Source organism: Cavia porcellus, unplaced genomic scaffold (assembly GCF_034190915.1).
Source record: "Cavia porcellus strain 051 isolate PalLab524CR breed Dunkin Hartley unplaced genomic scaffold, mCavPor4.1 scaffold_7, whole genome shotgun sequence".
NCBI classification, from domain to species: domain Eukaryota; kingdom Metazoa; phylum Chordata; class Mammalia; order Rodentia; family Caviidae; genus Cavia; species Cavia porcellus.
Window position 1 is genome coordinate 29,489,377 of NW_026947490.1, and position 25,087 is coordinate 29,514,463.

General features: G+C 44.7%; 1 protein-coding gene and 1 long non-coding RNA gene across 7 annotated transcripts in view; one reads left to right on the top strand and one right to left on the bottom strand.

Moving 5' to 3' along the window:
• LOC100712901 (sialic acid-binding Ig-like lectin 13) overlaps positions 1–9,831 on the bottom strand; it is a 28,426-nt gene extending 18,595 nt beyond the window's left edge. Inside the window, exons 1-6 of one of the 6 annotated variants that reach the window (XM_063253229.1) lie at positions 9,381–9,831; positions 8,916–9,194; positions 8,644–8,694; positions 7,071–7,328; positions 6,649–6,742; positions 6,242–6,313 (exon numbers count right to left, since the gene is read on the bottom strand). In XM_063253229.1, the coding sequence (XP_063109299.1) occupies positions 6,242–6,313; positions 6,649–6,742; positions 7,071–7,328; positions 8,644–8,694; positions 8,916–9,194; positions 9,381–9,831 (1,205 nt within the window). Of the gene's footprint in view, positions 1–101; positions 857–2,751; positions 5,848–6,241; positions 6,314–6,648; positions 6,743–7,070; positions 7,329–8,643; positions 8,695–8,915 lie in introns of those variants that run through there. The other 5 variants (XM_063253230.1, XM_023563163.2, XM_023563162.2 and 2 more) reach the window with 5 other exon arrangements.
• Positions 6,591–13,596, top strand: LOC134476907 (uncharacterized). Its single transcript, XR_010048707.1, has 3 exons — positions 6,591–6,756; positions 8,387–8,980; positions 9,442–13,596. It is a non-coding gene; the product is annotated as an uncharacterized LOC134476907 (long non-coding RNA).
• The last annotated feature ends 11,491 nt before the right edge of the window (positions 13,597–25,087 follow it).

Sequence of the window (25,087 nt, forward strand, 5' to 3'; positions counted from 1 at the left end):
ATCTTTGTTTCAGACACTGGCTGCGTGGTAACTGCTTCCATTGGAGATGATGGGAGATGTTGTAGTCAGGGGTTGTGCAGAGAACAATTAGAATCAGGACATGGAGTTTATATTATTTTTATGATGGTCACCCAGAGTTGACACAAGAAAATGCAGGAAATCTATCCACAGCACTAAAAAGACATGGAATATTTAGCCAAGGGCCTGAATCCCACAGCAATGTCCTTCATGAGTCCAGATGAAAACCCAGAACTCATGACAATGCCTCCCATGAGTCCAACTGGAGATCCAGAGCCCACAAGAAGGATTCACACCAGTCTCCTTTATGGATCCATGCCAGGAAGGCCCAAAGGTCAGCAGTGAAAGCCAGAAAGTCTATGCCATCAGGGTGAAGGAGCTGTGCTGGTGGGATGAAGGTTCTGCACTGGAGCTGAGAAGTCACACTCACAACAAAGACCTGGACTGTCCTGAAAGGCATCACAGCCATCCTCCGCGACACGGAGGCCCCGAGTTCCTCCTCCAACAAGCACAGTCGAGTATGTGTCAAGAAGCCAGTGTGACGAGTTCATCCTGGAGACCAAGTGACACACGTCTTCCCCTCTGGAGCCAGGAAGCAATGCTCGATGCGAGGACCAGAGCTTCTCCAGGAGAACCAATGGCTCAGACAGCAACAATGCCACAATGCAATAATGCATTAACACCTTCCGTCTCCTTCTCCACCTCTTTATTTATGCTGGTAACTTTCCTCAGGTGGAGCATCTATGCTCCGTGCCATGCTGATGTAAACCAGCTGGTGTTAAGTGACTACCAGTTCTTAATCCATAACAGGAGAGGAATCATTAAGCAGCTGTGGAAACTGCAGAGATGAATCGAGAAACAACTGAGAATCCCCCAGTCCTCGTCACAAACAATATTTCATGTGGTTGCTTCTCATCTCCACTCCCTTCTCCCAGACCTCCCCAGCCTTTTCCCAGTTAGCTCTTTGCAGCCTTCCCCATCCATCCGGTAAAGCCTCTGTTGTCAGGAGGCCTACACCAAATACACCATCAGCTCAAAGTGGACGAAAAGCTCGAGTGTAAGACCTGAAGCCATGGGAATCACTGGGGGACAGGCAGGACCCCAGCTTCATGACAAGAGTGCCAGCTTGTGGGAGATGTGACCCCAAAAGCACAGGGAATAAAGCTAAAGTCTAGTTTAAAACCTCTGCACAGAAGAAAAAGTAACCGGTAAGGCAAAGAGGCCAGCACTGGAAAGGGAGAAAATATTCACAAAGCACACAATGATTGTGGGCTTAATATTCAAAGTACACCATGAACACAAAAATTTCAACTAAGTGTCTTAGTTACTTTTTACTTGTCACTGAGACAAAATATCTGAGGCCCAAAGTTGGGAAAGGAAAGGTTTATTTTTTACAGTTTTTGGAGGTTTCAGTCCATACTCAGTTGGCTCCAAGGCAGGGTGGCATGGCTGGGCCGCAGTTCATGGAGGCTGCAGACAGCAAGGTGGAAACCAGCAGGAGAGTGAGACACACCTTCTTCCACCCATTACATTGTATGCTGGCTTCAACCGCTAGGTGGGTGTAGCACTGACACCATCAATCCAAGCACTAGACAATGAGCCAATCACAAATGCACAATGAAAGTGCATGAGGCCTGAGAGCTACCACATAAACCATGACAGCAAGAAAATAAATATGTCAACTAAACCTTGGCAAAGACTTGAATGTAACGTTCTCAAGAGTGAATTTATATGGACAGCAGGTATATAATAAATATTCAACCTCATGCATCGTTAGGAAAATTGAAGTGAAAATACAATGAGATTTCATCTCACCCTTGTTGGGACAGCTATGATTCCAAAGAGAAAAGATATTCAAAGACAGTAGAGAGGTGATGCAAAAGGAACCCTTGTACACTCTGTGGGGATGTGAATCAGTATGGCCATTGCAGAAAACAGTAAGGAGATGTCTCAAAAAGAACTGAACTATCATGTGATCTAGCAATTCTGTTTTTGGAAAAACACCAGCAAAAAATGAAACCAGTATCTCAAAGAGACCTGCATTCCTGTATCCGTGATTATTGCCCCTTCCATCATGGCACACAATAGCTAAGTGTAGAATCAACTATGTGTCCTACGGGCAAGAAAAATTCCCATGCACACATCCACACGTGCACACGTGCGCGCACACACACACACACACACACACAGTGATTATGTATCTGTAGAAAAGGACATCCCAGTATTTGCAACAAAACAGAGAAACATGGAGGATGCTATGCTGTGTGAAGCAAGCCAGGCATAGAAACACAAATGCCATAATGTATCATTTTATTTTAAGTCAGAAAAGTTCAAACTCTGAACAGCAAGAGTGCAAAGGCGATAGCCAGAGGCAGGGTGATGGGAGGGTGTGGGGCGAGAGGTTGACCCAAGGGAGGGAAGCCTGCTGACTACAGTTAATTGTAATGTCCTGTGCATCTCAAAGTGGAATGAGATAAAATTTCAAATGTTGTCATCACACAGCAGTACAAAAAATAGAACTGGATGTAACGCAATCTTTTCGTGGCTGTGGGGAGTGTTATTTTAAAACATCAATAAATATGCAAGTTAATTCATATGCTACTTGGCCGGCTTTAAATTCTCAGTGCAAAGGCATTTTGAAATATTATAGTGTATACCATAATTATATGTCATTTCTATTGCTCAATAAAATAATAAGGTCCGGGGTGAATATTTATACCAAATTGCACCATATAACGTAAACACATAAAATTTTTATTTTTCAATTATACCTAGAGGAGTGGTAACTATTTCTTGAACATAGTCAAAGGTGATCCAGGTAAATTAGGATTAATAAACAAAAAAGCTGTTGTTACAAAGATCATCAGTGACAAGTTTCCCTTTTCCAACATGTGATCCCCTCTTTCTCACCCCTCCCTCGGGCTTCGCTTTACCCCAGCTATGCTCCATAACACTGCAGCCTGGACCCCCTTTCCCTGATTGAATCTGCTCCTCCATGGAACAGGACTCCAGCTCCCTGGGAGCTCAGAGAAATGTTCTTCCACCGGCCTCACTATCCTCTTTCCCTTACTGGCCACGTCCATGAAGAACCCCATTGGCCTCCACATGCATCAGACACATCCTCAACCCTCCTTCCCTCCCTGCCTCACGCTGTGGTGCCTCCTCTGGGAGCATCCATCTCCGCTTTCCTGGGGTGTGGTTTGGATCTTGAATGTTCCTCCAAAGACCCATGTGCTGAGAACTTGGTCCCCTCCCCATGGTGCTAGTGGAAGTTGGTGGAACTCTTAGGTGGCGGAGCCCACTGGGAACAGGTTAAAACTTTGAAAAGGTGGCCTCTTTGCTCTCCTTGCTTCCTGGATGTCATGATGTGTACACTCTTCCTCCACCATGGTCATCCATTGCCAGCACAGGGTCAAAGGTCATGGATGGAAACTTCCGGACACATCAGTCAAAATCAGTTTAGCAATTAGTCACTGGAGGAGGTGCTTTGCAGGGGACCCTGGGACTCCCATGCCTTCCTATCTCTTTCTGTCCTCAGCTGCCAAGAAGTGGGCTCACTTCAGCCATGCGATGCCACCATGATGCACCATGGCACCATTAGCAGCTGACGGGAGGATACCTTGTTCCTTCTGTTCTTATGAAGGAATTTAGTCAAGACTCAGAAAACTGTGAAAGTAAAGGCATAATTTACCATAATGTGTCATAATTGAGGTCTTTGTTTACTTAACTACAATTGCAAGCCATAGTAACTACTGCCTAAGAGCACCACAGCCCCAAAGTAGTGGGGCCAAGAAACCATGGACTGAAACCTCTGAAACCGTGAGCCTCAGTGAAATTTCCACCCTTGTAAAGTATTTATCTCAGGTATTTTGTCGCACTGGTGGAAACCTGACCAACATACCCTTCTCTTCATTGCTGCCAGAACTTTCTCTGGCCTGATGTGACCAGAGCAGCCTTGGGAATCCTAGTAAAGAAAAAACTGCAGTCACACCTCTGCCTCCTGTGCGGTCTGCCTCAGCCTCCAGGGCCCCAACCGCCTACCTTCCTCCTCACTGCTTCCTGACCTTCTGCCCTTCTCTGCTCTAAATTCCAGGCTCTTGTTTGCAGAATGCACAGGGCCCGTTTCCAGGCAGTGGCACTTGCCATCCCCCTCTCCCTTTTCCTGAGATGATAATTCTTAGAAAAACAGATCCTGATTCCTGGCTACCTGAATCTTTGATCAGACATCAGACCTCATACCATCAGACACAGAGACCAACCCTAGTGTCACCAGGTCCCCTCCCTGCGTGATTCCTCTGCAGATACCAAGCAACCCATGCTAGCTCCAATCAACAGATTCTTTCTTTTTATTCCTGTTCCTCCTGTCTCTAGATTGACAGCTTCTCAATGATAAAGATGACATTGCTCCAGGCAGTGAGGCCTCCCGACAGCCAGGAAAACACCAGCACATGGTAGGAGCTCAGTGTTTATTGATTACCCCTTTTTAGTCCTCATCACGGTCAGGAGAGTTTATATTTGTAATCCCATGGAAAAGTTACTGGAATTCCAATAAGTTAATACCAGTCTATCACTTCCAGGGCAACCCACGGCAACAATAAAGACATTAAGGCATATCTGTAGTTGTAGGAGAGCCAGGGGGCTCCTAAGTCCAGCTAGGGTGATGGCTAACTGGAACAAAGGCCATGACCCAAGTTTTAGTAATTCGTCAAGAGAGGAGTGGCTCAGGGAGGAGTGACTGTAGCTGAGGTGGGTGAGCTGGGCCAGGTAGGAGGCCTGAAATGGGCTCTGCAGTATGCAGAGAGAGCGAGGAGATATGCGTAACACAGTTGGAGGCAGTATCCAGGGTTTTGGGGTTGATGCCCTGCTGTGTAGCTTTTTATGCCCTGAGATGTCACAGCCTCTTCCTTGTGGCTCAGTCCCAGCCGACAGCGTGGAGCATGGCTCTTCTTCCTGCCTGACCCATGCATGCTTGTGGGAGCTACGGGGTGGGGTAACACTGATTGTCACCTTGCTTCAAGGACTACCCCTCAGCGGCTAGACTGATGTGCACTGCTTAAAGTCCGTCGAGAGGATAGGGAGAAGTCCAGCCAGCTCTGCACACATCATTATATGGAAATGGCAGGCTTAGCCAAAATGGAGATCATGGCTCTTTTGTTCTTTTCTTGTTTTCCAATCCACTTTATTTCAAAGGAAAAAAAAATAAAACCAAATTTCAAAGTATATCAATCAGGGGGCAACAATGATACATACATTGCACATTGTCATCCCCAAATCATTCACCCAGAGCACAAGACAGCTGCATTCATTGTCTGAACAACACCAGCACAAATCTTTCTCTTCAGCGAACTCACTAGTGTAACTATCTTAACTATCTTTTTTATATACATATATATACATACATATGTATAACATGGTTTCTTTCAGCTTCTCACACTTTTGAGACAACATGGTGTTTACACATGTGTGTCTGATTTATTTCATTTATGAGTATGGTCTCAAGTTGCATCCATTTACCTATAAAAATCTCTGATTACTATTCTTTCAAGGAGTCCTCCAGGTGGTCCTTCCCCAAATGTCAGTTATCAAAGTAGTTCATAAACAAGTGAGCCAGCATTCCTCCACCCAGATCCATATCCAAGGATTACACACCCAGGCACACACTTGTAACTGACACTGTAGACCAAGCCTGCATGGTGATCAGCTTTTGGGTGGTCAGGAAAGAGTGGAAAGGCATCTCCATGACAGGAACTGTACATGCAAAGACTCAGGTGTGGGGAGAGCCTGGCCAGTGCCTGTGGTGAGAACTTCATCGAACAGGGAGAGGAGGCCCTGGAGGAGAGTCCAGCAGGACACAAGGCATGCAAGGCTTGGTCCAGGAATGGTATCTACCTCTGTCTCTTTTCATGGTAAAGATTGTGAGAGAAGTGAACTCTGTCTACAAACACATCCTGGAGGATGCTGATGGGAGAGATGGGATGGCAGCGAGTGAGGTATAATCAGAGACCAGGGCAGATGAGAACCAGGAATGACCAGTCGGCATGGAGGAAGGGAATCAAGGTGAGTGAAGCTTAGCAGGAAGAAGGACCAACAGGATATTTATGGTAAGGGGAAGATGGAGACAGTGCCCTGTGGAGGACCACACCCTGCTCCTGGCTTAGAGATGGGGCCACTGAGCCATGAGCATCAGAAAAGAACTGGGCTCAAGATGACAATGGTCACTCACCTGGGAGAATAGTCCGTGATGCTGTGCATCTCTGCTTCAGGCCTGGATGCTTTCCTCCCTTGAGACTTCACTCTGAGAGGAGAGGCCGGGGCCTTTCAGTGTGGGCACTGGGGGTGCGGTTGGGAGCGCCCACCTCACCTGTGCCCTGTTAAGGAGCTGAAGGGGTGACTAAGAGAGAGAGAGGGGATCCCAGCTCCCAGACCTCCTTGATGGGACAGGCTCCCTGCCCAAAACAGGCCAGCATTGGGGAGACAACTGTCCCCTGCAAATTCTCACCACTACCTCTGCCCTGGCCTGGACCCAGGTCCCCTAGAACTCTTTACATCTCCCAGCACTGGGAATCTGGGGTTCAGCGGTGGGCATGTTGTTCTTACCACACGTCTTCTCCATCCCTGGGCAGTGCTCACCTGAGGAAGATGAGGCAGAGCCCGAGAAGCAGGATCTTGACAGCTATCTCTACAATGGTCACCAGCACCACGTCTGCCATGGGCGCTGATTTTCCTGAAGGAAAGTGGGTAAGCAAGATTTCCCTGGAAAATCACAATCTCAGTCTCATATTAGCACTTAATATGAACCTCCTAGACCTTCCTCATTCCTCTGTGTGGGGCCACATCAGCCCAGAGCTCCCCACCCCATATTCTGACTGTCTGGGCACAATCAGAAGTTCCTCAGCCCCAAGCCCAAGAGGTACATTTGGATCCTGTATCTGTCTTGAGGTGAGCACAGCACACTGTGCTGCCCCGCTGAGCCACAGGGACTGTTCACCCAGAGACCAGAGAGCTGCAGATCCCCCCAGCCTAGAGCCTGGAAGCTGCCCCTGCACACTCACCCTGCCAGGGCAGGCTCAGGGAGATGTGCCGGGAGCCCAGGGAGTTCTGTGCTCTGCAGGTAAGTTCTCCTTCACCCTTGAAGTGCTCTGGAGTCAGCTCCAGCACCCCAGGGTTCGCTGGCTCAGAAGGACACAGAATCAGGTTCCCCCAGGACCAGGTCAGCATGGCTGGGGGGTAGCTGTCAACCGCACAGAGCAGGCGCAGAGCTTGGCCCTCCAGGACCGGAAGAGACGAGCCGTTCTCCAGGGCTGTGGGAGCTGTAGAGAAGATGCAAAGTGTTAGAGTGATGAAGCCATTAAACAAAAGGCTAAAAAAGGAGACCAAGTGGTGGACTGAAAGAGGTGGATTCAGGCACAGAGACAAAGAGGGAGGAACGGGTGCCAGTGTGATCAGCAGAGCAGGGAGTGAGTGCGAGCCTGAGGCCTGGCTCACAACCTGAAGGCTCAGTCCCAGGCAGGATAGAGGGAGGATCTGGGACTTCACAGGAGGCCCAGCCAGGTCACCAGCTGCCTGCTGCATGCACTGAGGGGGGGGGGGCGGAGGGAGGGGAAAGCTCAGAAGCCAGATTCATGCAGGAGACTCCTGGCCTTCATCTAGCACGTCACACCCTGAGGAATGTATGGAGGTCAAGCTTCAAGGTCAAGTGATGATGAGGGGTGGAAGGGATTTCCAGAAGGAGGAATGGAGTGTTCGAGGACAGCCAAAGTCTGAGAACATCCAAGGAAGAGCAAAAGGATCGGCAGGGTTACATGGAGAAAACGTGTGCGAGGCCAGATGTGGGGTGGAACCGGAGGCCACAGGAGGGCAGGTGGGAAGCGCTCGTGTTTATAAACTTGGGTGGGCAAGTCAGCAGCCACAGATGAGGTTAGCAATGTGACTGCAAACAGAACGGGTCCCCGTTCATTTGCAAAAGTACTGAACACCAAGAAAAAAGGCAAGCAGCGAAGTGTCAAATTCATGACAATTTCTTTAGCTTGGAAAGAGCTTTGTAGGACAAAGATAATAAAAAATGAAATCACTCTGAAAATCTGAGCAAGGAATATAAAAGGTAGTTCCAGAAACAAAAGAGATACGATTGGCCATTGCCGATAAAAAGAAGCCTATAGAAAGAAGAGAGTAGAGAATAGGGGTGCTGGGGACACCAACATGGGGAGACCAGCTTTCCCTCCCTCTCAAGATGAGAGAAACAAAATCAGCTACCTTGCTTGTGAGGAATCTATTCACACACACACACACACACACACACACACACACACACACACACACGCTTCTGAAAGCAGGTCTAGTGATTCCTTTCGGCATTTCTGTTGCACAGTGAAGTCAGCCCCAGGACTGTCCACTGGTGGGAGAAGCCCAGGGAAGCAGTTTCATCTGGGCAGTGGGCACCACAGCCACCGAGAACCAGGGCCACGTTGCTGATGACACCTCGTGAGCTCCCTGACCCTCGCGGCGGGGGGACACGGGACAGCCTGTGCTCAGCACAGCCCGCCTGCATCCCGGGAAGGAGGTCCAGGCCCTGGCGGGGCTGAAGAGGCCCCGTGCCACCCACCCCAGCTGCAGGGAGGCCCGTACCTGAGCTGGCTCCCCGGGCCACGATGGTTACAGTCAGGTTCTGTGGGGGGTCTGGGGCAAGGAGACACAGCAGGGCGGTCAGCGGTGAGGCTGAGGGCTGCATCGTCCCTGTCCCCAGGAGCTGCAGAGGTGGGGAGGGCTGGAGGCCGCACCCTCCTGATCCTGCCCCACCCGCACCCCAGGACTCAGCCCCCAGTCCCGACCCAGCGGCTCTTCAGCCCCCAGGGATCCCCCCTCCCGCGGCTGCCCCGCCGTCTCCGCCCCGCTCTCACAGGACACGCTGAGGTGCACCGTCGTCCTCCTGGTCACACTGACCCCGGGCAGAGTCACCTGACAGGTGAGGTTGGTGCGGTGGTCCTGGGGCCTGGGCGTGAGGGTGAGCGCTGGGGAGCTGGTGACTGTGGGGTGCAGGTGGGACACAGAGGTCCCCACCCAGAAGAACATGGGGGGTGTCCCCTGCTCACAGGCCCAGGACGCAGAGCAGGTCAGGTTGCTGGGGCGGCCGGACACCAGGGTCCCCGGGATGAGGATGTCCGGGCGGTGGGTCAGGGCTGGCGAGTAGAGGGGACAGAGGGTTTGAGGACCAGGTTCTGAGGCGTGGCCTTGAGGCAGCTTGGGTCCTGCCTGAGCTCCTCCCGCAGCCCCGATGCTCAGCCCCTGGTCCCCAGGGCTGGTCCATCCCAGCTCCACCACAGCCTTGTGACTTCCCCTCCGGCTGCTGCCCGAGCCGGCCTTACCCGTCACCCGCACAGACATTAGGTAATCTGTATAACTATAGCGTGTGTTTCCTTTCTCCAGCCGAAAGTAAAACGACCCCTCGTCTCTCTTCTTGGCATATCTGATGTCCAGGGAGCAATTGTTGTCCTCGGGGTCCCCAGTGAGGAGGAATCGACCCCTGGTTTCCTCCCACACCTGTCGATTTGGTTCATTCGTGGCCACTGGAAAAGCCCAGCGTCCTAACCCGTCCAGGTACTGGTACCAGTAGCCGTAAACCGGGCCCAATCCAGTCCCATCTTCAGATCGGTATGTAAACTTGCAGGGCACATGGACACACAGGCCCTTCTGTACCGTCACCGACCTATTCACGTCCAGGTAGTAACCCTGTAGGCTCGCCCCTTCCTGCGCCCAGAGCAGCAGCAGCAGCGCCTGCAGAGGCAGCAGCAGCAGCAAGTCCGGATGGAGCTGCATCCCGCCCTGGGAGTCGGCTCCTGGGATCTCTGCTCTGAGGAACCCAGAGCCGGGAGCCTCACAGGAGGCCCCACAGGAAGAGCGGCGCCTCCTCGGGGGTGGAGCTGCAGGCGGGAGAGACTCCCCAGCTTATCCCCACTTAGGGACCAGCCCGTCTTCTCCCTCCCTGCTGACTTCCCTCCCCTTTTCTCTGCAGTGTGAAAATGGGTTCCTGCTGAGCAGACCTGGAGCCCCCGAGGCTGTCAGCATTTGTGCAGCCTGGGGTGGGACCTAGGAACACGATGGACTGAGAGGCTGGGTCGGTCCTGTGAGCAGGAGGCCTCTCCTGCCCTGCTGGGCACACCGAGGTGGACACACTTTCCTCGCACAGTGAGGTCAGCACTGGTACACCCTGCGTGTTGACGTCTAGCGGTTTCCTACACCCACCATGCAGTGTCTTTCTCCAGTGTGCATAATGAGGTGGAACCTTTAGGTAAGGCTTTCTCACAGTCACCACAATCATAAAGTTTCTCTCCTGTGTGGCTTTGCTGATATATACTGAGTTGTGACTTGTGAAGGATTTCCACAATTATGTCACCGTTTGGATTTCCCGTAATTATGACACTGTAAGCTTTCTCTCTGGTAGAGCAACTTCAGTATACACTCAAGTGTGCCTTCTGGACAAGACCCACCCAAATGCAACACACATAATAGCACTTATTCCTTGAATGGATTCTGTGGTGCAAACCAAACATTGATTTCTTCCTCTTGTTCCTCCCCTCCTCCTCCTCCTCCTCCTTTTTGAGACAAGAGTCTTGCTATATAGTGTAGGCTGGCCTTGAACTCATGGAGATCTGCTGGCTTCAGCCTGCCCAGTGCTAGGAATTGTAGGCAGGTACCACCACACCCAGCTAAACACTGACTACTCTCTCACACACATTGCAAACGTACTGTCTCTCCTCAGTCTGATGTACATGAGGGTAGAGCACTGGGAAAAGCTTTTGTAACATTCACTGTGTTGGTACGGTTTTCTCTAGTATGTGTTCTGATGCCTGAAGAGAGATGACATCAGGAAAACAGTTTTTCCACATTCATGGCATTCACTGGGATTTTGTATTTTGTGAAATTTTTTGGAGGGTAATCAATTCTGAATGAAGACCTACATTCCTCACATCTATAGGGTGCATTACCTGTGTGACCTATCAGATGCATGCACACTTTTGGTGTGGAATGAAGGTATTTCCACATATGCTGTATTTGTGGAGGATTTTCACACTATGAATTTCTATCCTTTTCTCCTTTTTCCTCTCCTCCCTTCACTTCCCCTGCTCATCCTCTCTCTCCTTTCCTCTTGCACACAAAACCATGTGTTATGCAGCTAGAATTTTTAAAAAGTAAACAAAAAACCTAGCAGAATTCAGAGACATGTCTTTTAAAGAGAATTTCATATTACAAAGGTGACAATTGCTTCTATTTTAAAGTATTACATCAAACCATAGAAAGCCATTATTTTAGCCAGATGTGGTGGTGCACGCTTGCTTGTCCTCTCAGAACTCAGGAGGCTGAGGCAGGAGGACTGCTGTGAATTTAAGCCTGAGCTATCCTGTGAGCTCAAGGGCAGCCTGAATTACATAGCAAGACCATGTCTCAAAAAACAAAACAAAAAGTCATCATTTTTTAGGCAAAAATGACTGAAGATGACTGGTTTACTCTTCTGAGCTCTATGTGGCAGTGTCTACACTGTGACCTCTACCTTGCACCCTTCAAAAATGCATATGGGGCAAATGTTGGGTGATGGCAAGATCACTGTCTTTCTGGGGCTTCCTGGTTCCCTTGTGGGGTCTCCTGGTTCAGGCCTTATCATTGAAGCTGCAGGACTTCCCTTCCCAGTGCAGCCTGCCCCTCCTCAGCAGCTCTGGCTGGAGCCTCTATGCTCACTCAGGTTCTAGCTCCTGAGGACCCACCAGTGAGAGAGGAGCCTGCAGGTACAATTCTACCCCAGAGGTTCCAGCTTGTGGGTCCAGAGGCACAGGTTGGACTATGTGAGGTAGGCAGGGGGTGCCGCAGGTTTGCTTTCTAGAACTTGAAGGTGGACTTGGACTCAGGAGAGAGCAGATCCTGGACTCGCTGTTCCTCAGCTGTTCCACATCCTGTCACTAGCGTGGACCAGTGGGACGTCACCCCACACCTCCCAGTGTTTTAATGATGTGCTCATTTTGCTGCCTCTTGGGCTCCTGGATTTCGGGTTACCCCTCTTTCCCACGCTCCTACCCCGGCTCTCTTGCCCATCCCAAGTGCACTTTTCATGCCCGTCCCACTAAGAAGCGGGTCTGCTTCTGGTCACATTCATCTTCCTTGCTATTTCCATGACTGGTCCCACGGCCCAAATATGCTGTAACAAATTCCTCCACTGCGCAATCTTGTTTCCCCCTGGGGTGGGTAACTGCATGGGTTAGCTATTCGTTGGGTTGTCAGCTTTCCTCCAGACGTGTGGACATCCTCCTCATGGACTGACTGACTTATTAGCTAACAGCCACAATGGCAGTGATTGCGAACACTCACTGTGAGGATCCTGTATCCTGTTCTGGGCATCCTGCCCAGTTCTAACCCTGACAACAGATCCCTTTTACAGAAGAGAAGCCTGAGGCACAGCATGCAATGACTGGCTCAGTATCATAGGTCGGCAGGCAGGAAGGCTGGTGGTGAAGCAGGCAGGCAGTTAGGTGGGAGGCTGGCTGTCAACTTCTGACACTTTTCTGGCTTGATGGACTGCAGCCCTGCTACTTTCTTGGCGCTTGACACTCAGGCTTGTCTTGCTGGCTCTCTTCACCATGACCTAGGAATTTCTTTTTCTCTTATGTGTTTGATCCCCTCAGTCCTGAATTCTTTGGTTTTCTCTTCCAGTTAAAGGGTTACTCTCAGTTTATGGACATATAGCCTGTGGGAATTCCTTGGAGATGGGTTAATGCAGGTAAAGCTGCAGGAGACCCAGTCCAGAAAATATCGTATATTTACATAGACACAGATTCTGTAAGCTATCAAAGCCACTGGTGTTCATGGCTCAGTGTGCTGTCAGGTGAGGCCAGGCTGGAGGAGGAGTGTCCGTGAGTGTGAGCCTTCGCAGGGCTCATCTTTCAAGGGCTTTCCTCCTGGCTGCCATGAAGTGAGCAGCTTCGCTCCGTCTCACCCTTCTGCCGTGATGTCCCTGCATTGCAGCTGCCTCTGAAATGAGAAGGTGAAGTCTTCTCAACTTAGCGTAACAGTGCGCAGGCTTCAGTAACTCCGGACAGAGCTCGGGGTCCTAAGTCATCCGAGCAATGCTTGTTTACTTCCTCCACCAGCGGTGTGCCAACCACCCCGACAATACCAAGTGTGGACGAGAGGATTGAGCAAGCAGAGAAAAGTTCTTGTGCTTCTGGGAGGGTGTAAAATAGTACTTACTATGGAAAATTATTTGCAATTTTCTGCCAAATGTGAAAATTCACTTCACAACCCAGCAGTCCCACCCCTAGACACAATCCCAGCCTCTATTCACTAGTGGATCTGCATGGGTTTTTATTGTACTGATGGCGGCCAATCTGATAATTGAAAACATATTTCATTAGGAATTTAATTTGTATTTCTATTATGGCTGATGAAGGACATGGATAATCTTGTGTCTGAGACAACCTTATAGAGTAATCTGGTCTTTATTCTTTTAATCTTGCTATTATGTTTTTGGTACTTGTGAGCATCTTTGTTTCTCATTTTTCGTTTTTATCCAAATATACATTTTTCACTTACGTTTTTGTGTTGTTTTTCTATGCGTTTTTATTTATATAGTTCTTATTAATGTTTTCTGGGTTTTGGGTCATCATATGTCAAACCTTCCCATTAGATTTTTTTGTGGTTCTTTAGCGGTTCTACATTTTACATGTGTCATTTCTCTGGAGTTTACTTTCATGTTGAGCATCAGGCAGGGATCCAGCTTCATTCTTCCCAGTTGTGCACCCAGTTACCTTTTATTAGTGATGGTGAACCTTTAGAGACTGAGTACCAAAGCCCACTTGTTTCTCACAAACTGCCAACACTGCAATTAAACCCGAACACTGAGGTTTTTGAGAAAACCACTCATAAAATACTTGGCATGCATGTCAACAGAGGGCTCTGCACAGAATTGCCATCCTTGACAGTTATGGAGAACAGTTTTCCCCAGTGTCCACAACACCACCTTTCCTTGATTCCAATAAGGAACTTTGGTTCTATTTCCATTCTGGTCTATTTATATGTCCATTAATAGCCTTCATAATTTTAATTATGATAAAATGTGCTGTAATAGTTATGGAACTAATCATTAAATTAAATGACTCCACTTTTTCAGAAATTTTTATTTTCATACAATTGTGTCACAAAGTTACAGAGATTTTCTTAATGTTATAATTTTGATGGCATATAACATATCAGATGTAACAATATACTACTATTTTTATCTACAAACTGGTGGTTTCATTGCCCCTTTTATAATGTTAAATTATCCTATATAGAGTAGCATACACACACATACACACACACACACATATTTGCAAGATTTTTGGCTTTTAAAAAATTTTAGCATCAGAGTTCTTTAATACATCTGCATGTACTGTAAAGAACAAAAACATCACAATGATGTGTTATCAATATCTAGTTATACAATCAATAACTGATTTATCACACTAAGATCCAATCACTGTTCACAATATTCTACTAATCTGACAAGTATGCCAAGTCATTTCTTGTTGGGAGCCGTTGAAGCTGGAGATGGATCACGTGTGTGGCTAAAGCAAGGTCAGCCCTGAAAACACAGAGCCCAAAGCAAGTGATGTAAACAAGCTGTTCCAGCTCTATTGCCTGCAAGGGTCCAGGTCAGCCAGGCAGACAAGTTGCTAGGCAGTGGGGTTGAAGTTGACATCCTCCTTCTGAGTATATAAATAAGTGTGCTACAGTGAGTGGTTAAGCAGTTCCTTTCCTCCCATCAGGAGAGAGGGCTCCACCTGACCTCCGCTTTCCTCTCTTTAATTTTCTAACTCTCACCATCCTTTCCCCTAGAAACATCTAGAGCTGTGGTTGGTCACTACAATTTCTAGGTTACCAATGTTTCTCTTCTAAATCCTTCCGCATGCTGGCCACATACCACATGTAACTACTGACCAGCTGAAACTGCCACTTCAGTTCTAGATGTGCTCAGAGTGTAAACTATATACTGGCTTTTGAAAGCTTAGTATGTAAAATACTGATTGAGATTTTAAACTCCGGTTACATCTTTTTTATTCCATCGGATTTTATTGGTACATTTTAGATATACATAATGTTCATATCCATCGGAGAGAATTTATCCATGTACATGATACAACTTGCTTTTCCCCCATGCCCCTACCCTTGCTTCAAAGTCTCCTTCCCTCCCTCTTTGCAAAGGGTCTGTCTTCATGTTTTCCTTTTTTTTTTTAAGCTTTCCCTTTCTTTTCATTTTTCCTCCTCTTCTTTGTTCTCCTCCCAATTTTAGTATTTTCTTCCTATTTCACAATACCTATTATACATTTTGATCCTTATTTACACTTTTTTGGGTTTCTCATACCCAGGAGGCAAAATGGGATATTTATGTGGGCAGTGATTTATTTCACCTAAAGAGGCTGGACTCAAGGTGCATCAATTTTCCTACAAATGTTTCATGTTTATCCTCCTTTATGTCAGAGTAGTACTCCATGTTGTAAAAACCCTCCACATCCTCTTTATCCATTGATCAGTTGATGGGCACTTTGTTTCCCTGGTTATATCTTGAAATAATAACTTGGATATATGAGAGAAGTAAACATACTATTACTTTGATTTTATGTTTCATTTTACTATGACTACTAGAAAATTAGAAATTCCTTTGTGGCTTGTGCTGGGGTCCAATTACATGTCTGTGTTCTACTCTTGATCACATTCAATTGATAACCTACCTCTCTACAGATAATCAGTACCTATGACTTGTTTATATTTTTGGACTTGTTTTTATTTTTGAGGCTCCCAATAATACACACAGGAAATTAGTAAATTGTGGTCGCTAGACAAAACTAGCCTACTTTGTGTGTGTGTCTTTTTTGAGAAAAGGGTCTCATTATGCAGTTCAGGCTGGCTTTGAACTCCTATATAGTTCAAACTGGCCTCCAACTCATGGTGATTCTTCTGTCTCAGCCTCTTCAGTGCTGGAATTACCGGTGTGTACCACCACACTAGACTCTTAACATTTTTTTGTACTGGAATCGCAGGCTCTAACTTTTTAAAAATAGTTTAAACACAACTGTGTTTAATCAGATATATTTTGTCAGGGCAGCTTTCATGCCTCACTGGCAGAACTGACTAGTTTCCTCTCTCTCTGACCATCACCAGGAGTTACCCTGTGGGCCTCAGCTTCAGCCAGGTGTTCACTCCCTGACCATCTCTAATCACCGTTTCAGAGCACATGTGTGTGCAAGGTGAAATCCTGCCCATCCTTCACAAGGCATCACAACTGTTCCCTGTGCCACGTCCCTCGCCCTCCTCTCTGTCAGGGAGTGCTCTTACAAGCCCTTCAGTCTCCTGCACTCTGTCTGAGCTCTCCTGGTGCCCGGTGTCTTTTGTGTCACATTGCTAGTCAGCAGAATTGGACGCTGTGTCCAGGTCTCTGCTCACCAGCTTAGGAGTCCTGCGAGGGCCGATCTCATGTGTGGCGCATCTCTGGGTCTCCAGCACCCTCCGCCCAAGGGCTTAGCATTTACTTATTCTACATTTACCAAGCACCTACTTTGTGCAGAGTACTGAGATAAACAAAATCATCAAAAGCTTCTGCCCCATGACACACTTTCTGGTAGGGAAGACTGACAAGAAAACAGATAATTTCAGACAGTGATAAAAATACATAAATAAAAAGAACCATGGAGAGGCAAGTAGTAATAGACTATTTTTGTGCCCGAGGAGGTAACCGGTAAATCTGACAGCGGGAAGACAAGAAGGTAATTATAGAAAATGCTTCTGGCAGAGGATTCCCAGCAAGTTTAAAGGTCCTGATGTGGGAAGGCAAGAACTGCGAGAAGAGCAGTAGAAGACATAGGAGTGGAGACCAGGGTTAAATCACAAATGCTCTTCTAGGTGAGGCTGAGAGAGGGGAGCCGTGATATGCTCTGACTTACATAGTGAACACTGCCCTAGAGGAGTTTTCTCATCCTGCAGGGATTATGTCCCCCAAGGTGCATCTAGAAATATCTAAAGATGTTTTTGACTGTCATAACTTGGGGCAGTGATTGCTGCTGGCATCTGGTGAATAGAAACTAGGGATACTGTGAACCATTTTACAGAGTGCAAGACAGTGTCTACTCCCATCCCACAAAAGCACATCAGGAGGAGAAGAGAAGCTGCTCTATATGCAATGTTACGTTTCTACCAGTGCTGTGTTTCTGGGAGAAAACAATGTCCTTGTCTCCCTGTGTCATCCTCTCCCTTCTTTCACCAGCCCTTCCTCTTCCTTTCCTTTCCTTCCTATGCACCCCCAGCTACCTCCCAGTTGTGTCAGCGTTGCTAAGGACCAGGAAAGGTTAAGAATTCCTGCTTTTGCAGTGACACTGAGCAAAATGACGTACTTGCCAACCCTGAAAACTTTCCTATGCTGTCAAGTATGAATCCTGGGATAGTCTCCTGGGCTTCTGTGGCTCCTAACTGTTATCTTCTTTAAATTTACAGTTGGAGGGAAGGATACTACATTTGTAATGGATACTGGCAATCTTAGGATTGATGACAGCGAATGGGATGGAGTCTGCTCTCCAGACTCATTCCTGGGATGGCTCTGAGCTGGAGGCCAGTGGAAGTCATGAACATATCTGTAGGATATTTGCTGCTCCACACTGGCTCCAATTATCATCCTAAAATCAAAGCTAAAGGACATGAATAGAAGCTTGTCCAAAGGGCCTGAAAAGCTGCAGTGGTTTAAGTCAGCAAGCATCTTCAGATAAATTAGAAATGCTTCATTATAGAATCAAGTTAAAGAATCAAATCTTAAAAGTGAGGCAGGCATAGAAAACTCTTAAAGGTTTTGGAGCACTGAAGGAACAAGAATCTATTTTTAGTTGTGCGTTCTCTGTTATGAGACAGGCATTAAGAAGAACTACTTGCTGGAATTATTCCAGCTTTCCAGTTGAAAGGCACTTTACAAAGATCACTGCTCCATGCCCTCAGGCTTCTGAATAAAACTCACAGATTTGGCCAGCCCTGGATTAAGCAAAACGAGGAAAAACTGAACCCACCAATAAGGTGGAAATGTATCCCATTCACATAATCAATTGTCAAGAATCTCAGCTAGATTGGGTGCTGGCCTTTGGAAGATCAAGACCAGCCTGTGAAATATCTTGATAGAGTTGGCTCAGCAGCAATTCACGGACATGTGTCTAGGCTCAAAATAAGGCTCATAGTTCCAGCTGTGAATGCTTGTGAGTGAAGACATTGCATGAATCCTGCCATGCTGATGGACGTCCAGCTGCTCTGTTAATAGCAAGTGCTAGCAAAGCATTAATGGTGACTCTGTTTCTTTTCTGGGCAGCGGCGCCGGGGAACTTGGGAAGAATGATATGTCTTAGATGGCATGAGTGCTCTCATGGTCTTAGAGCATGACACTTACTGCAGAAGTCAGAACAGCTGGTGGTTTTTGTGGAGCTACCAACAGACCAAGCTGATATCACACACTGCTCAGTATGAGGACATCCCGAATCCCACTTCCAGACCTTCCTTTTCCTCCTAGAACCAGAAAGGCTGCTGCCCTGGCTATTGTAGAAAGCAAGGTCTTTGAGGAGAAACCTCCTCCCTGTACAGGAAATACCTTACAGCCTGAGAATTTCACTGATTTTAATAATGACAGTTTCCTTATTCTTCTTTTGTAACACTTGTCCTAACTACAGGGATTGTGATTTAAAAGACTGCCACTGATCTACATCTGCCTCCCCATTCCGGCTGCGCTTGGAGAACTGTGGAGTTTCCAGCAAGCAGGCGGGCGCACACTATCCCTGGAGCTCAGCCTATTTGGGTCTCTCGCACCGTCTGTGTGCAGAGAGGATCTGGGGTGCCTGTATCCGCCTCCTCATGTTTCTGGAGGACTGTGGATATCTCAGCAAGCAGGCGAGCATCACCAGTTCCGGAAGCCCTGTGGCCTGCGGTAAGTGTCCAGTGCACTCTGCCCCAAGCCCAGGTTGTTCGGGACCCTCCAGGCTTCTGGGTGCAGTGAAGTAGCTAAGTGGGTCTGAGGTATCTACATCCGCCTCCCCATTCCAGCTGCACTCGGAGAACTGTGGAGTTTCCAGCAAGCAGGTGGGCGCACAGTGTCCCTGGAGCCCAGCTTATCTGGAACTACACAGTTCTAAACAGGCAGAAGAGGGCCACTGGTTCTAGAGGCCCAGCAGCCTGGGGGAACTGGGTGCCAGAGTCCCAGGAGCTGGGAACATAGAAGTGGATTTCCAACAGACCCTGAGGAAGCTTTCAAATAACACTTGAAACACAGAAATATAGGAAAATGACAAAACGAAAGACCAAATTACAACCTCAAACCGCCAGCCTATCTCAAGAAACACTAGGAGCGATGAATATAGAAGAAAATATATGCCATACACCTCAAATATTGGACATAATAGCTATGGAAATAAACAAACAACTCCAGGAAGCTTTAAAGGAATTCAAACTTGAAATAATCTCCCAGGTAAAAGAAGAAATGATAAAAGAAATGAAAGAGATTCTGAATATGTCTAAAGAAAACACAGTTAAAAATTGGAGGAACTAAACAAAAAGATAGAATCCCTAGATGAGCAATATAAGAAACAAACAGAATATATAAAGCAGATGCACAGAGATATATAGGAAATAAAAAACTCCACTGAAAGCTGTAAAAACCACCTCAACGAAAGTGAAGATAGAATTTCAGACCTTGAAGACAGGATTGTAGCTAGTGAACAGGAAAGGAAAGATCTTTTAAAAATAACAAGGAATCAGGAAATAACAATTCAACAACTGCAAGATGATGCAAAGAAAAATAACATAAGATTGATAGGAATTAGTGAAAAAGAAGGGGACAACATAAAGGATGTCAAGAGGATATTTAGAGAAGTAATAGCTGAAAATTTCCCAAGCATGAAATCAGAAACCGACATCAGGTTCAGTGAAGCCTATAGAATTCCAAATAGTCATAATCAAAATAAAACTACACCTAGACATATAATAATCACCATCCCAGAAATCCAACACAAGAATAGATCATTAAAAGCTGTCAGAGAGAAAAGACAGATCACTTATAAAGGAAAACCTATCAGAATCACAGCAGATTTCTCAGCACAAACAATAAAGTCAAGAAGAGCATGGAGTGAAGTATTCCAGATCCTAAAGCAAAATGATTTCCAACCTAGACTGATGTACCCTACAAAATTATCATTCAGAATCGATGGTGAAATACGATACTTCCATGACAAAGAGCAGCTGAAGAACTTCATGAACACCAAGCCAACCCTGCAAAAAAATATTGAGAGACAGTTTAGATACACAAAGGAAAAAACCACTAAGCAAAGTGGATAATTAAACAGAACAGAAAGATAAAGATGCAACAGCAGAGACATAACATGTCAACAATAAACCAGCATATCACAGTTATAAACATTAATGTAAATGGTCTCAATGCACCAATCAAAAGAAACAGACTAGCAGAATGGATCAAGAAACAAAATCCAACCATATGCTGTTTACAGGAAACCCATCTAACCCAGAAGGATACTCACAGACTGAAAGTCAAAGGATGGAAAACAATACTTCACGCAACAGGAATCCAAAGAAAAAAAAAGCAGGAGACAATGATCATAAAGGACAAAGAAGGTCACTACATACTTGTTAGGGGAAAACTCCAAGAGGAAGAGTTAACTATCTTAAATATACATGCACCAAACTCCAGAGCACCCAGTTATATAAAACAACTATTAACAGAAATGAAAACTCAAATTATCAGTAACACAATTGTAACAGGAGACCTTAACATGCCATTGACACCAAGGGACAGATCAACCAGACAGAAAATGAACAAAGAAATAACAGAACTGAATCACACCTGTGAACAAATGGACTTGATAGACATATACAGAATGTTGCACCCAACAACATCAGAATACACATTCTTCTCAGCAGTACATGGGTGATTCTCTAAAATAGACCAAATATTAGCTCACAGAACATATTTAAACAAATGCAAAAGAGTTGAAATCATCCCTTGCATATCGGATCATAGCACTCTGAAATCAGAAATTAATGATAAAAGATACTGCAAAAATCCCACAAAGACATGGAAACTGAATAACACACTCTTGAGTAATCAGTGGGTCACAGAAGAAATTAAAGAAGCAATTAAACAATACCTACAAGAAAATGAAAATGCAGACACAACTTACTGGAATCTGTGGGATGCAATGAAAGCCGTCCTCAGAGGAAAATTCATTGCACTGAGTTTCCACATCAGGAAAACATAACGAATACAAATAAATAACCTGATGCTACACCTCAAACAGCTAGAAAAAGAAGAGCAAGTCAAGCCCAAAGCCAAAAGAAGAGAGAAAATTATGAAAATCAGAGCAGAAATCAACGCAATAGAGACTAAGAAAGCAATCCAAAGAATCAACAAATCAAAGAGTTGGTTCTTTGAAAGAATAAATAAAATCGATAAGCCCCTAGCCAACCTTATTTAAAAAAGGGAAGAAAAAGCTCAAATTCATGCAATAAGAAATGAAAAAGGTGAAATCACTACAGAATCTACAGAAATACAGAAGATCCTCAACACCTATTTCGAAAACCTCTATTCTCAGAGGTTCGATAATACAGAAGAAATGGACAGATTCCTAGAAACATATCAAGTACCCAAGCTGGGTCAAGAAGATGTAAAACTGATGAATACCTAATTTCTATTAATGAAATTGAAAATGTAATTAAGTCCTTACCTACAAAGAAGAGTCCAGGCCCAGAGGGATTCACTGCAGAATTCTACAAGAAATACAAAGAAGACCTAATGTCAACACTCCTCAACCTATTCAATGAAATTGAAAGGGAAGCAATCCTTCCTAAGTCATTCCTGGAAGCAAATATTCCTCGAGTACCAAAACCTGAGAAAGACCCAACTAAAAAAGAGAACTATAGACTGATCTCCCTAATGCACACAGATGCAAAAATCCTCAATAAAATATTGGCAAACAGGATGCAGCAAATCATCAAGAAGATTATACACCATGACCAAGTGGGATTCATCCCAGGGATGCAAGAGTGGTTCAACATACGCAAATCAATAAATGTAATCCACCATATCAATAAAGCCAAAAATAAGAATCACATGATCATTTCTATGGATGCAGAAAAAGCCTTCGATAAGGTCCAACATTTATTCATGATAAGAACTTTACAGAAAATTGGAATAAATGGTCTTTACCTCAATATAATAAAGGCCATTTATGACAAACCAACAGCCAGCATCATACTAAATGGCCAAAAATTGAAAGCCTTTACTTTAAAATCAGGCACAAGACAAGGATGTCCTTTATCACCACTACTATTTAATATAGTACTGGAAGTACTAGCCAGAGCAATTAGACAAGAGAGAGAAATAAAAGAGGTAAAGATAGAAAAAGAAGAAGTTAAAGTATCATTGTTTGCAGATGACATGATGTTCTACATAGAAGACACTCAAAACTCCATTGAAAGACTCCTAGATATAATAAATAAATTCAGCAATGTACCTGGATACAGAAATCAATACTCAAAAGTCAATAGCACTTCTATACACTAAGAACAAAATCACTGAGAAAGAAATAAAAGAAGCCACACCCTTCACACTAATACCCAAAAAAATGAAATACTTAGGAATTAATCTCATAAAAGTAGTAAAAGATCCATACAGAGAAAATTGTAATACCCTGAAAAAAGAAATTGAAAAGGATCTCAGAAAATGGAAAGACATCCCTTGCTCATGGATAGGAAGAATAAATATTGTAAAAATGGCCATTCTCCCAAAACTCTTATACAGATTCAATGCAATCCCAATGATAATACCATCAACATACCTCATAGATCTAGAGAAATCAATCCTAAAATTCATCTGGAACCAGAAGAGTCCTAGGATAGCGAAAGCAATTCTAAGCAGCAAAGGCAAGGCAGGAGGCAGCACAATCCCTGACTTGAAGTTATACTTTAACGCAAATGTAATAAAATCAACATGGTACTGGAATAAAAACAGAGCCGAAGATCAATGGGATAGATTAGAAGATACAATCACAACTATCAACACACTCAATCACCTTATCTTTGATAAAGGGGCCAAACATGTTCACTCGAAGAACGACAGTCTCTTTAATAAATGGGGCTGGAAAAACTGGCTCTCACATGCAGAAAACTAAAACTAAACCCATGCCTATCACCGTATACTAAACTAAAATCTAAATGGATCAAAGCCCTGAATATTAAAACAGAAACACTAAATCTGTCGGAAGACAAATTAGGTAAAAATCTTGAAGACATAGGGGTAGGTAAAAAGTTCATTAACAGGAATCAAACCGCACAGGAAATACTTCCCAGAATCAGTAGCTGGGATTACATCTTATTAAAAAGTTTCTGCATGTCAAAAGAAATCTCCAGCATAGTGAAAAGAAAACTCATCAACTAGGAAAAAAATCTTAGTGAACTGTCCCTCCGACAAAGGACTTCTCTCTAAAACATATAAATAATTTTTAAAAATCAGAGCCCTGAAATTCAAAGACCCAAGGCACAAATGGGCATCTGAGATGAATACACAGTTCTCAGATGAAGAAATACAAATCACAAATAAATACATGGAGAAATGCTCATCATCATTACTCATTAGAGAATTGCAAATTAAAACCATACTGAGATTCCATCTCACTCCTGAAAGAATGTCCAGGATCAAGAAAACTACCAATAACAAATGCTAGAGAGGCTGTGGGGGGAAAAAGGTACACTCCTGCACTATTGGAATGGCTTTATTCTGGGCTGCTTGATATTATTGCCTGTGATGAAATGAACAGCTATTTTGAAGACAATACGTCATCATAATAGCTAATGATGATTTACTATCATCTTGTTTTGAAACCCCACCAAACTATGGCTCTTCTGTCTCCATTGGTTTTATCATGATGTATCTTGCTGGATTTTATTATATGTGGTAGTATAAACAAAAATTGTTATAGGCAAAGAGATAATATAGAAACCATTGTTCGTTTTCTGTTAGCTGGTTCTAAATACCCTACAATGCTTTCATCCACTTGAATGGTTTTACACTGACTGGATATATTTGAAGCTATAGTATATGAAGTTATATTCAAATATTTCAAGGAAAAAGACACTATGGTAACTACTATTTTTTAAACTTTTTTTTTCTTTTTACCAATACCGGGGATTGAACTCACGACCACCTGCTTGCAAGGCAGGCGCTTATGCTGCTAAGCTAAATCACCAGCCCCTGTGATAACTACTATTAAGTCAGGTTATTTGGTGGTGAAGCACTAGGTTGCTGAAACTGTCATGCTTTGACCTGTGTTGTTGTGTTGTTAATGTCCTCTTTTATCTCAATCTCTCCCTTATTCATTAAAAAAAATTATTTAGTTATTTTTTATGATTTTTTTAATTAAGGGAAAAATAAAAAAAGTTAGCAAGATATATTATAGTAACTTTTTGATTTCCTATTAACTTGATTTGAAGTCCTATAATACTCCCACTATCTTGTTTTGACTGATTAGACTCTGTTCCGTTCTGTATGATACTATCAAGTTTGAGGGTATAGGCAACTACTCTGAAGGCAATTAGATTCACTATGATGTCCATTCTGGTTTGGCTAATATCTTCTTTGGAAGTCCTGTAATGTTTACAACGTTTAGGTTTTATTGGTTTTGTTCTCTACTCTTTTGTTCAACTTTATAATACCTAATGAAATAGACAATCCTTTTTAAGGAAGAAACAGGCATTATGGTAACCATCGTTGATAATCTTGTACTCTGTTTTTACATCATGTGCTATGTCTATCCTTGGTTTTGACTGACAGCTTTGTTTTGCCATATTTGACTTTATTCTTTTCCAAAAAAAAAAAAAAAAAGTAATAAGAACTAAGGAGTAATAAAACCCAAAATGCGTAAATTGTGTTGTAAAAAAGAGAGGGGGAAAAAAAGTGCTCTAAAGGATACAACTGCAAGTGTGTTTAGGGGTGTTAAATAGATGACCATATTAATGATTT